This window comes from Mauremys reevesii, linkage group 11, assembly GCF_016161935.1.
Source record: "Mauremys reevesii isolate NIE-2019 linkage group 11, ASM1616193v1, whole genome shotgun sequence".
Taxonomy (NCBI): Eukaryota; Metazoa; Chordata; order Testudines; family Geoemydidae; genus Mauremys; species Mauremys reevesii.
The window spans coordinates 47,375,118-47,388,266 of NC_052633.1; the positions used below are offsets into that span (position 1 = coordinate 47,375,118).

The 13,149-nt window shown below is 44.3% G+C and overlaps 1 protein-coding gene across 1 annotated transcript in view; it reads left to right on the forward strand.

Annotated features, from left to right (window-relative positions):
- The first annotated feature begins 1,930 nt into the window (after window positions 1-1,930).
- The window catches only part of ACVR1 (activin A receptor type 1), a 95,474-nt gene continuing 84,255 nt past the window's right edge, over window positions 1,931-13,149 (forward strand). Inside the window, exon 1 of the mRNA XM_039495408.1 lies at window positions 1,931-2,225. Within this exon, the coding sequence (XP_039351342.1) occupies window positions 2,218-2,225 (8 nt within the window). The 5' untranslated portion in view covers window positions 1,931-2,217. The remainder of the gene's footprint in view (window positions 2,226-13,149) is intronic.

Sequence of the window (13,149 nt, forward strand, 5' to 3'; positions counted from 1 at the left end):
TTCTTGGCTAAACCTAATGTAATAGAGGTACAGACACTATTTCCTTAACCTGTATATTATATAATTGTAACATTAGCTTTAATAAAAAATTTAAATCAGTTCAGAGCCAGTCCAAGGCATGTCCACTAACCAGCTGAATAGTCCTGCCCTCCTTCCCCACACTTTGTGGGTATTACCTCCTAACATGCTCCTATGTCCTCCCCCTCCACCCTGAGAGAGAAATTGGGGGAGGGACCATCCTTTTCTGTTTCCTAATGACAAAACCTTCTAGATTTCCCCATCATACGATAAAGCTCCTGGTCCAGGTAGTAACAACCAACCAAGTGTTCTACTCAAAACTGACATCCTGTACCCCCATCAATATATTCTCTTCTTTGTGGCAGTTATCCTGAGTTAACCATACATCTTGCATCATGCATGGCCCTATAAACTTTAATGCACCCCTGCACCAAATTATGACGTGTCTTTTATGGAGGGCTGTAACCTGTGCTTGCCCATGGAACAGACTCATTCGTCTAGTGATTCTTTCCTACTTCTAAATGCTATAAGAGCCAAATTCTTGCGCCCCAATTACAGCTCAGCTCTGCAAGCCCATTGCACACTGCCTTTAATAGGGATGCAGGCAGAGCTAAGGGCAGAAATTGGCCAAATATTCCTAAGTTAGTTCACAGAAACATGGACAAATGCTGACTTTGTACCCTCACCTTCCCTCTTGTCCCTCCTCCTCACCCACTGCCTCCTGAATGTCAAGAAATGCAGATCTGAATGCACAATTGCAACACACTCTGTGATCCAGGATAGTTGCATGTACCAGGTACTATTTCTTCCATTCAATTTGCAGTACATTTTGCTGGAGCCAGAGAGGAGCAGGATCTTTAACAGGGGCAAGAGGAGCAGAAAGGAATCCAAAGCTGAAGGAGTAAAGGGAAACAAGATCTGTGACAGACAGTGGTTTGGTAACTACTCTCTAGTCTGACATGAGTGCAGGTACTGTTGGGGCTCATTGCCTCAAAAGTTTTCTACCTATCTCTCTGGTATGAATGTGCATGAGCATAAGAGCATATTTCCAGCAGCTCCCTGGTGTGAGTGTGTACTCTCGCGCTATCAGGTGCCTTTGACCTGCTCTCTGGTGGAGGTTGGAGCAGTTCAATGGGTGCACGCTCTGGGGCCTTGTCTGTAGCCAAAGTTGCATCTGTATTACTTTAAATCAGTTTTTAAGAGATGTAGCTAAACTGGAGCAAAACACAGTGTGGTTGTGTTGCCAGCTCTTGCCCTTTCAGGAATTATGGAGTTATGGAATAGTTGGTGTTTTGCTTAAAGTCACTGCTCCTGGAGTCCTGGCAATACACCTCCACTTTTAAAAAAAGCAAGTTTCTAGCTCTCCTGCTTGCGGAGGAAAGCTGGAGGGTGTGACCAAAGTGCACCCTAATGGCTCAGAAAAGGGAGGCCATTAAAAAGTTTCAGAGGGGTTGCCTGTGTTAGTCTGTATCCACAAAAAACAAGGAGGAGTCGTTTGGGCATAAGCGTTCCTGGGTCGGACTCCTCCTTGTCTCCCGTAACAAATTCTTACCTTTCAAGTCACTGTCATGAGTTCTGGGGGGTCTGACTCAAGAAACACTTCTGACTGCTTGGGGCTGGCAGGGGCACTCTTAACCCAGGCGGCGGCGCCTATGGCTGCAGGCGGACTGAATTACACTCAATCCACATCAGCCGGGTTTACACGGCACTGCGTGTCTGCCCTGGGGCCGGCACCGGTGACTTTACCCTCCCAGGGCGCGCTCAGTGCCGGTGCTGGTGGGGCGCCTGGCTGCGAACGTGGCCGGGCAGGGGGCGCTGCGCCGGCCGGCCGGCAGGGGGCGCGGCGGGGCGGCGCGCTGGGCTTGTGCCGGGAGGAAATGATGTGCCTGGTGCCTGGTTATTAATTACAGCGCCGGGCGCCCATTGGCAGAGCGGGGAGCAGCCACTTCCTCCTCCCGCTGGCGCCGCAGGAGCCGCATCCCGGCCCCGCCTGCCGCCGCTGGGAACTTTGGCTCTGCGGCGTCTCGTCCCTCCGCGAGCTCCCCTCGTCCGCCGCCGAGCGCCCGCGGGCCGGGCTGGGGGATGCGGCCGGGCTTGGCCCAGAGGAAGCGCCGTGAGTAGAGCGCAGCGGCGCGGGGAGCTCCCGCCGCTAGCGCCCCGGCACCGCCACAGCCCCGCGCCTCCTCCCTCCGCGCTGCCATGAGACGGTGAGTGGCCGGGCGGCCCTGCGGAGCCCCCCGCGCCGCCGGGGCCGGGGGCTCGGTCCTGCCCGCTGTGGGGCCCAGGCGGGAAGTCCTAGCTCCCCGCAGTGCGTGTGGGGGAGTCGGTGCGGGCACCTCGCTACCTACCTCCGGCTGGGAGGCGCCTTCAGGGGCGCTGGCAGCCAAAACATGACCCCTGCCCTCTGCTTGCCGCGGCCCTGAGTGTCTCCCTCCCTCCCTCCGCCGGGAGTGCTTGGCCCCTGCTCGATGAGAGCGAGCCAGGAAACTCCTCTCCGAGCTCCCGGCTGTGCTAGCTGCCGTTTGAATAGCTTCAAAGGCAGGAATGTGGGATTCGTCTTCCGATGCCCCCAAGGCAAATGTGGTTACAGATGTTACACGTTACTGTGCCAAGTTTAAACCCTTCCCTCTGCGCTGTAGCCGTAACAGCAAAAGAGAAGCTTGGGAACCTTTAAATGGATGAAGGAGGAGGGGGGAGATCTGGGTAGAGGAATGCTGCTTTTAAATGGCCGGATTGCTATTTTCAGTTCATCTTTGGGTTCTTCTGTCATTGCTTTAAGCACAAAAACACTTTGTAGAAAGGCTGGAGTTCCCACTAGTTTTCAAGCTTCTTTTGTAATGTAGAAATGATTGGTGAACAAGACTGACACTTTCCTGTTGGTTTCAGTTGCCTCATGCTGATTGATAAACATTACAATGAGTATCGCACATAAAAAGCTGTTAATTTAGTCCTTTGAAGAATGCAACTATCTTTTGGGGTCTAGTTTCTTAAGTGTCTTTCCTGTTAGCAATATTAAAACTCTGCTAGCAGAGTTTTAAAACATCATATGAGCCAAAAATAGAACTTGTTTAAAAATTGCTTTTCTATATTTTTTATAAATATTTTAAAAGTATTTATCAAACATGCTTTAAAGTACACAACTATTTTTCCAAAATATTGTCCAAATGTTACAAAGCTGTTCCTGTCATGTGCTCACTATGAATAATCAAGACTCCCTTTCTAAATGCATTGAAGTCATAGGACCAACTTGAAAATGGTTGAGGTACGTGATTTCATGGTGGAAAAATCCTGTAAGATAAATAGATATTACCAGGACTTGTGTTTTGATTTAAGTTATCAACACACATCCCAAACTGAAAATACCACAGTTCAGAAATGTAGAACATGGCCTGTTGAGTGTTCTACACACCTGTGTGGAAGACAGCTACAGCCTTGATTCCTGGTCTCTCTCAAACTAGCAAGTGCTAGCCTGATGGAGAGTGGTATTAACACAAGCCTGGTCTACACTGGGGGGTGGGATTGATCTAAGTATGCAACTTCAGCTACATGAATATTATAGCTGAAGTCGACATATGTACACCTACTCACTGCACTGTCTTCACTGTGGTGAGTCGACTGCTGCTGCTCTCCTGTCAACTCAGGAGTTGACGGGAGAGCGCTCCGGGGTCGATTTATGGCATCTAGACTAGACGCGATTGATCGCTGCCTGCTGATCCAGTGGGTAGTATAGACATACCCACAGTCTAAGGAGTCTTGTCTGGTCTAGTCCTCAGCCTTGAGAAAATTATCTTCCAGTCATCTTTCTCCTCCCCCAAGCCCTCAACTCTGAAAATTGTGGAGAAATGGGTATTTTAAAAGTGAAGAAGGAAAATGTCTCAATTGTTGGGAATGTGAATAGTTCTACTGCTCAGGGGAAGGAAGAAGTTAAATGAAATAACAAACTATTTTATTTATTTTTGTAAAAGCAACTTCTCTAGCTGTATCCATTTAGGATAAGCATAATAATAGCAAACAGCCTCTTATATTGATAATTGTCTCAATTTGGAGATTGCAGGGGACGGAGGGAGGAGGAGAAGAAGCTCTTGCTAATAACCCAGTCCCAATGACTGCCTTCCGAAGAGAAGAATACTAGATATCAAATTCCACCCTATTTCTCTTACAGCTCTTGTTGTTTAGTATTTATATACAAACAACCATATATCTGAATCACTGACTCTAGAAGAAATTTTCAGGAGTATATACAATGCAGTCATCATGGGAGATGTTTATAATGGTTAATATTTTTCTCATTCCCTGGTATATGAGAAAGAAGGCAACGCTGAAAGCTAGCGTAGCAAAAGCCAGGGTAGAGAAGGCTGAAGTTTTGACAGGAAACTGATGAAGTCACAGAGGCCAGAAATCCTGTGTGCATTTAGATCTCTCGAGGCCATTTCATTAATTGCTGATTTGGTGGTGGTTAGTCAATGCATTTCTGGGAGACTAAATCAAACCACCTATTTTATGTAGTATTAATGGGCTCATATCTATGTATTAACGGTCCTAAAGGTTTTATTAACACTCATTGCTTTGTGAAATTTGGGGCATAAGCATGGTGTTAGTCTTTACAATAACATAATTTGTAGCAATACCCTGTAGAGGTACAAAATGATCTATTTCAGAGGTTCTCAAATTGTGGTCTACGGACCACCGGTGGTCTATGGATAGTCCCCTCTAAGGTATGCGCCTGGGTGTCCGCACACAAGAATGAAGGGCCACCTACCTAATTAGTGGAGCTGCGCAGGCATAGCGCCACTAATTAGGTGCCTGGACCCTGGAGAAGATGCACATGTAAGGTGAGGTGGTGGCCTTGGAGGGAATAAGAGGGTAGGTGGGAGGGGGGGTAATTTGGAACATGCACGGCTGCAGCAGCCAGAGAAAGAGGCGACTTTCCCCAGCTCCAGGGCTGTGGCTGCTGGGGAGAGACAGCCCTCTTTCCCAGCCTTATCTCTGTGGCTGTTCTGGCAGGGGAGATACCCCTCTGCTTCCCAGTCCCAGCTCGGGGGCTGCCGCAGTGGAGGAGAGAGGGCACATCCATCGCATTAGAAAGGTAAGACTACTGATATTAAAATAAGTTGTGTGCTTTTATTATTTTTTTTATATAGCGCTTTTATTCATAGCGCTTTGCAGTACAAACAACATTTGGAAAGATCATTAAGTGGTCCGCCAAGACCCTCAGCAATTTTCAAGTGGTCTGTCAGTTTGAGAACCACTGATCTATTTACAGCAGTACCTTTTTATAGTAAACTGGAAGAACAACGCTTCATGCCTACAGGGACATACCCTGCTTAAACCTACTGAAATCTGTGGGCGGTACAGCTATCACTGAGGGCATAATCTGTCCTAGAGAACTTTTTGTTATTTGTGATGATGCAGGAGATAGAAATGTTCAAATTCTGGGCTAAATTTGATGGCCTGGCAGTTATTAGGGAAACATTTCCGCGCCCCCCCCCCCCAAATGAGCATAAAGTGATACAAAGTCACTAAGATTTCCAAGTGGAACCATACTTTCATATCAATAAAGTGTCCATTTTTGTGACATGCATTGAGATTCTTCTGTGGCCCCCAATCTTCCAATTAGGAAAAATCCCGTTGTTGCAAAGGATGAAGCAATTTGCTTATGGTCAATAACACATTTAGATGTCTCTCTTTTCAGTTTTCATTTCTGTGTCCTGTAGCCTTGAACTAGGCCCTATGCTTCTCATCCATGGAGGCTATAGTGACCATAGCAAATATTTTATAAATGCCCTCCAAATACCATCTGTAAAGGTCTAATGTTTGAGAATAATGCTCTTCCCAAGAAGGGTATGAAATTGAAGGCAGTAAAAAGGCCAAGCACCCAAATGAAGCTGCTTGCAAATGCATTGATGCTTCCCTGGATGGTTCTAACATATATTTGGACATTATGAATTAGTCTGTTTTTTAGGAGTACAGATTCTCCAAAATGAAAGTAACCCCCTCATCCCCTACATTTGAACAAACAGTTCCATACTGTTGTTCTGAGTCACTGGGCCCCCTCCTCAGTGTACCTTGTTAGTATGAATAACACTTTTCTGTCTTGTGTTAATTTTAACTTCATAAACGGCCTTGGCATGCCATATACTTTGGGAATTGCCCATTGACTCAGATGGCCCAAGATTTATGGGTAGTCCTTGCTTGTACTTCTTCCCACTAGTCATATGCCCTTTTGTAACCTAATGATAAAGCGGTCTTTTGCCCTCTGTCTCCATTTCAGGACATACTTCAAGGCCTACTACAGTGACTGAGATAATTTTTACAGCCATTTCACTGTATACATCATCAGCCTTTATGCGATGAACTGTAGTCTGTCCGAAAATATAGAAGGTGGGGCTGTTTATTTAAAAAAAAATGCCTGGGAGAAGTAACCATTTATCTGTGTTTAATTATAATTCATGTAAATATAACACATTTCAAAGTTAGAAGCAGAGAAATGGAAATCCTGTTTGGATATTATTGGTGTTGGCAGTACCAGTCGCTTTCAGTTGTATCAGCTGCTCTATTTTACAGGGAGCTCCAATGGCAGTTTCCTTGTATTTTCACTCAGTTCTTTGTAAATAGGCATGGCAGAACTTGATTTTTATAATTTTAATGGGTAATATTGATGTTTTTAAGCACTCTTGCAGTTTTTATCAATATAAATCTTCACCGTTGCCCACAGTTTTGGTGGTTCTTCTGCCTTTTTTAGTTTTTTATTGCCTTAAATTTTGGCAGTTGTGGGAAGTTATGGATGGGAGTGGTGGTCAGACAATTATTTAATGGTTAAAACACAAATTGTCAACATCACATGCCAAAATATATGAAATAAATAGCCTTCAATCATACTCAAGTTCTCAAGCAACACTTTTTTTTTTTTTAAACTTGGCCTATCTGTAAATTTCATTTATAATTGTGGGAATACTTTTTTTCATTGTGTGTGGTGAAATCTACACTTACTGACATACTTATAAGTTTAATTCTTCCAAGCCTATTTATAATCTACATTACAACAGTCGTCAACAACTTTCTAATTTTGCTTTTGTGAGAATGTAACCATTGTATTTCCTTAATTTTCATTTATTTATTTAGGTAAGGAATATAGCAGCATATTGGTTGCTTTGCCTCTGCAAATGAATCATGTTACCTAGTCTTTGTTACTTAGTATATGGAATAGTGTAGTCATATTAATTACTTACAAAGGGATTTGTAATGGTTTTAGTGGTGACCACAGAAGTTCAGTCTGTGTCTCTGCAGACCTTTCTCAGAGCATTTTCAGCTATATTATTTCCTGAAGCTAGTTATTAACTAACTTCCACTTAATACAAAACACATTCCTCCTATTTGTGCATTAACTATAATTCTTGATGTTCTGATGACTGTTTATGCTGCTATCTATCCTGATATGTCAAGTTGGTTAAGATTTTGTTTTTTCCAGGCTGTCTGTCCATCCAAGTAAGACAGCCAGGTGCTTTTAGGAAATTGAGGAAGTGACCTGCTCTTTCTTAGCCGTTGAGAAACTCCTGGGGGTAGGAAGGACAGGATCCTTGTAGAAATTCCTGGATCCGTTCCCTTTCCTAGCAGCTTGACATTACAAGTGGGGTTCCTGTAACCTGTGCTTGTAGATCTACCTCTTGTTTACTAAGTATCTGGTAAAAACACAGTTCACTTCCATCTACACAGCAAGAAAGAGCTGTGTTTTAACTTTGTGGTGGGACTGGGTCCCCAGGCAATGCTTAATCTGGGTTCTGTCCTGCCAACTATTAAGCATGGGGATTCTGCTAGGCTTTTTGTGTGTGTTGACTGGGAGTTAAAGGCATGGTGTTCTAAAACACTACTGTAGGCAAGGCAGTGTAGATTTTAACACAGTTTAAGAACGTTAGAACAAGTTATCTCCTAAAACCATAATTTTAAATCCTACTCTAGACAAGCCCTTTGTGTGTAGCTGAGATCTTAATCTTTCTGTGTTTCAGTCTACCACATCTGTAAAATAGTGATGATACTTTGAGGCGTGTTGGAAGGCTTAATTTCCAAACACTTGTAAAGTGCTTTGAGATCCTCAGATGGAAGGAGCTATATAAGAACAAAGTTTTGTTGTTAAATTTAATAGAAATGCTTTAAAGAAATAACCAAGTGACTTTTAAACTATTCCCCAGCAATGTTTGCAACCATTACATGGCAACGCAGTCTTAGAGTAATATTTTCAAAAGTACATAAGGTAATTTAGGAGCCCAAGACTCATTTTCAGAAGTGACTAAGGGTACGTCTACACTATAGAGGAAAAACCAAGTCTCAGAACCCAGGTCAATTTACTTGGGTTTGAGCTGCAGGGCTAAAAATAGCACTGTAGGCTCTGGTGCCCAGTAAGGGGAAACGATCTGGAGCCTGGGTTCCAGCCCGAGCAGGAACAACTATGCTGCTATTTTTGGCCCTGCAGCCTGAGCCCAAGTCAGTTGATTCTGGCTCTGAGACTCAGAGCTGTGGGGTTTTCTTTGCAGCATAGACATACCTTTAGGCTACTAAGGCCCATTGACTTTCAGTGTGTGCTTTTGAAAGTGCTACCCTATATCACATAAGAACCAACATGAACTGAGTAGAATCACAAAGATGACATTGATTTTGTTTTTATTGGATAAGCTGAGTGAGATGATTGTCAGATAACCTCAGATATGACTTATAAAAAAAAATACACGTTATTAATGTTACCCATTTAGTAGTGCATTTAAATATGCTGACTCAGATAGAAAGCCCAAATCAGAAATGACTAATAATGATCCATCAGCTAATATATAAAGGATATCAAGTACTGCATCTCATTATCGGAGCTTGTAGGGGGAGCCTCTTCAATTTCTGATCTGGTGTTTCATTTCAGATTGGATTTAGTTTAACTCTTTGCTGGTATTGTTTTTAAAATTATGAAGAACAAGTTTAAGCTTTGTTGTAATGTGCGTTGTTTGCCTGGACTGCTCAAGACCTGAATGCTTGTGCTGGTTCTCCACTTCAACTGCTTGCTACTGTTACCTGTTAACATTTCACTAAAGTCAGTGGAGCATTGGGATATGCATGGCAGCTGAGCAGTGCATTGGAACTAGGCATTGTATCTGCCATTGGTCAGAACCAGCCTTAAATAATCTTTGCTGGCTCTGCAAAACCACTAGTTACCAACTCCAAAAAATCCTGACTCATCCACTCTAATCACATCCTATTCTGCATTAGTGCAAATGAACAACACAATGTCTATCTTAATAAATAATTTAGGGTATCCATGGGTCCCTGAAATTAGAAATGTCCGTTTTCAGGACCTCCCCTTGCTAATCTTACACCAGTGTTCAGTCTAGCATGCTTTAGCTGTCTGGTCACCTGAAGGATGTGCTGGCCCAGTGTCCTCATGAAGTGGACATCAGGCTGGATGAATATTTATTTTCCTTGGAGGCAAGTGCTAGGTCTTTCATAAAACTATGTTTCTGCCCTGTTTTCCACAATGTCTCCTGGGATATGTTTGCCCAAGGACTGTGCAGTATCCATCTACCAAGTACACACGTTAGTTGACAAACTTGTGGTTTTCCATAGGGCTTAGCCTCCCTACTGTCCTTTTCTGCATTTAAAATTTAGGTTTACCTAGCTGCATTGCTCAGGGATATGAAAAAATTCACGCTCCTGAATACTGTAATTAAGGCAATGTGTAGATGTGACTAGATGGAATTCTTCCATCGACTAGCTACCAGTGCTTGGGTTTACATAAAATGGATGGGGGGGGGAAGAACCCTTACATCAATGTAGGAAGTGTCTAGGCTGTGGTACTACAGTGGCATAGCTGCAGTGACTCCTGTAATGTAAACTTCCCTTGGGGGTTTGTCTAGACCAATGGTTCCCAAACTGGGATTCACAAAATGTTACAGGGTGTTCTTGGAAGAGAGGGGAATCCCTAATGGCAGACAAAGCGGTCCCTAGGGAACCCGGGCAGCATGGGGCCAGCAGCCTGGAGCCCCTGGACTGCCAAGAGCTAAGCAGATCAAAGCAAGCATGTCTCTCACACTGAGGAGATTTACACTTCAAGGCTCCTTATAAGAAATGGAAAGGGAGGTGGATACTTTTTTTTTTTTTGGCTGTTTCTTAAAAATTAAATAGGTAGCTAGTATTGTTTTTAAAATTTTGAAGAACAAGTTTAAGCTTTGTTGTAACGTGCGTTGTTTGCCTGGACTGCTCAAGACCTGAATGCTTGTGTAGGAGGAACTCTTTACCTTCATGCTGTTTCACATCTGATACTCCTAGATGAAACATAGGAGCCTTGTCTTATAACAGACTTATTCAAAGTGATAGAAGCTATAAAGTGAGATCTTGGAAGAGTATTGCTGTTTTCATAATGTAATAAAAATACTGTAATAAATTATGTGTAATCATGTCATAAAAACAAATTTTATATTTCCAAGATCACTGCTTTTATAACTTATACTCAGATAAAGGAGAAAATCCTTGGAAGTATTCATTTTTAGGAGGGGGTTCATGAGACTTGACATTTTAGTGAAAGGGGTTCACAGGTTGTTAAAGTTTGGGAACCACTGGTCTAGACTGAGGAAAATTTAGCTACCCCACATTGTCAAAGCACAACTTAATCTTGTACTTCTGCAAGGGGTGACTGCAAACAGCTAAACACAACTTGCCTTGTCTGTGCTAGTGCAAAGTGGTGATAGGTGGCACATCTTTAAATGATGTATTTTCCCAGTCTAGGCAAACCAATAGTCAAATCCTGTGGCATCAGACTCTGGACACTACTACAATACTGTCATTCCTATCCTGGCATATAAGAGAGGATTTGAGATGATGGCTAAGAGGGCGAGACTCAGGCCAAGTCTACTGTAGGAAATTAGGTCAGTATATCTGTCGGGTGTGAAAAATCAACACAGGTCAATTGACCTAATCCCTGGTATAAACCGGGCCAAGTTGATAGAAGTCTGTTGACATAGCTTCCGCCTCTTGTAGGTTGGGTACTATGCCAATGGGAGAAGGTTGGCATAGGTAGCATCTTCAGTCAAGCGTGACAGCAGCGCTTTTAGTGTAGATGTGCCCATGTTTCTGAAGTGCTAGTTAGCACAGAGCGTAGCTACTGAATACGGCATGAGTCTGGTAGCAAATTTGAGATCTGGGGATCTGTGGCTTTTTTCTTGTGTGTTTTGAGCTCCTTCTAGTGGGGGAATGTTTCTCTTTTTTTTTTTTTTTTCACCCCCTCCAGACTGAAACCAAACTTGGTTAAGAAGGAGGAAGGGGAGTCTGGTTTAGATATGGGGAGATGGTGGTTGTGATTGCATGCTCCTCCAACTTTCTTGATAGAGCTTGTTAATAACATACCTCTCTATTCTAGGATGGTCCCCCCCCCCCCCCCCAACCCAACCCCTTTCCTTCTACCCTGCCTCTTGCCCAGGGCCGGCTTTAGGCACTGTGGGGCCCGATTCAGAAAAGCTGCCGCCGAAGACAGCAGTGGGACTTTGGCGGCAGCTCAATTGGCCGCCGGTACCTTTGGTGGCACGTCCTCCTTCCGTGGCAGCGATCGAGTCACAGCCGAAGACAGCGGCAGGACTTTGGCGGAGGATCCTTAGGGACGTCGCGGGGCCTGATTCGGGGGATTCAGTTGAATTGCCCTAAAGCCGGCCCTCCTCTTGCCCTCTTCGGGTGTGGGAGGAAGGGAAGTGGACCTGCTTTTTGCAAAGACTGCTTGAGAGGAAGAGAGGGTGCTGTGACTCCTAACAATACAAGCATTCTCCACATTCTCCACGTGATCTAAGCAGGACCAAATAAGTGAGGAAGGGCATCTCCTTCAGCACTCTGAAGGTATGGAAAGGGGGTGGGTAGAGGTACTAAGGCCCTCCCCCAAGTATTTCAATGGAGTTGGAGCCAGCTGCCATACCCCTCTGAGGTTAGACATGTCTTGCTTTGACTATGAACCTTAGCAGCTTGGTAAAAGACAAACTGCAGAGGAGGGTCCAAGAGGCAGGCAGATCAGGCACCCGTTCTGAGCTCGTTTGGCTGGCAAGTATCCTGCAGCCAGTGAAGCAGGTGGGCAGCTGCTGCTGGTTGTACAAATGAACAGGAGACTACTAATGGCTCTCTTTGAAGTCATGAAAGCTGCTGATCAGCAATAGGGGGAGAGGTGGGGGGTTTCACTTGCCTCAGCAAACCCTCAAATCCTGTGCTAGATCAGTGGTTCTCACACTTTTGTACTGGTAACATCTTTCACATAGGAAGCCTCTGATGTGACCCCCCCCCCCCAATAAATTAAGACTTTTTAAAAATATATATTTAATACCATTATAAATGCTGGAGGCAAAGTGGGGTTTGGAGTGGAGGCTGACAGCTTGCAACTTCCCCCCCTTAATAACCTTGTGACCCCCTGAGGGGTTGTGACCCCCAATTTGAGAACCCTGTCTGGAGGTATGGGAGGGGGGATATATAGAGGTCTATAAAATCATGACTGGTGTGGAAAAAGTAAACATGAGAAGGAGTAAATAATACTTCCTTAACCCAAGAACTATGAAATTAATAGGTAGCAGGTTTAAAACTAACAAAATGAAGTATTTCTTCACACAACGCAGTCAGCCTGTGGGACTCTTTGCCAGAGGATGTTGTGAAGGCCAAGACTACTATAACAAGGTTCAAAAAAGAACTAGATAAATCATGGAGGATGGGTCCATCAATGGTTATTAGCCAGGGTGGGAAGGGATGGTGTCCCTAGCTTCTGTTTGCCAGAAGCTGGAAATGGGTGGCAGGGGATGGATCACTTGATGATTACCTGTTCTGTTCATTCCCTCTGGGGCACCTGGCAATGGCCACTGTTGGAAGATAGGATACTGGGCTAGATGGGACTGTGGTCTGACCCAGTATGACCATTCTTATGTTTAGCTTACTTTGCGTAAAAAGTGCCATGAGCTAAACAAAGGCCCTCTTATATTGGAGAAAGTAAACTTCCACACAGGAAGTTTTATCAGTAGAATTTTTTTGATTTACAGTCACATGTTTAGTTTATGCCAGTATAAGTTTCCCCGTAGATGAGCCCTGACATTGATCTGCTGTGTCACTTTGCACAAGTCACTAAGGGCCAGCCCTACA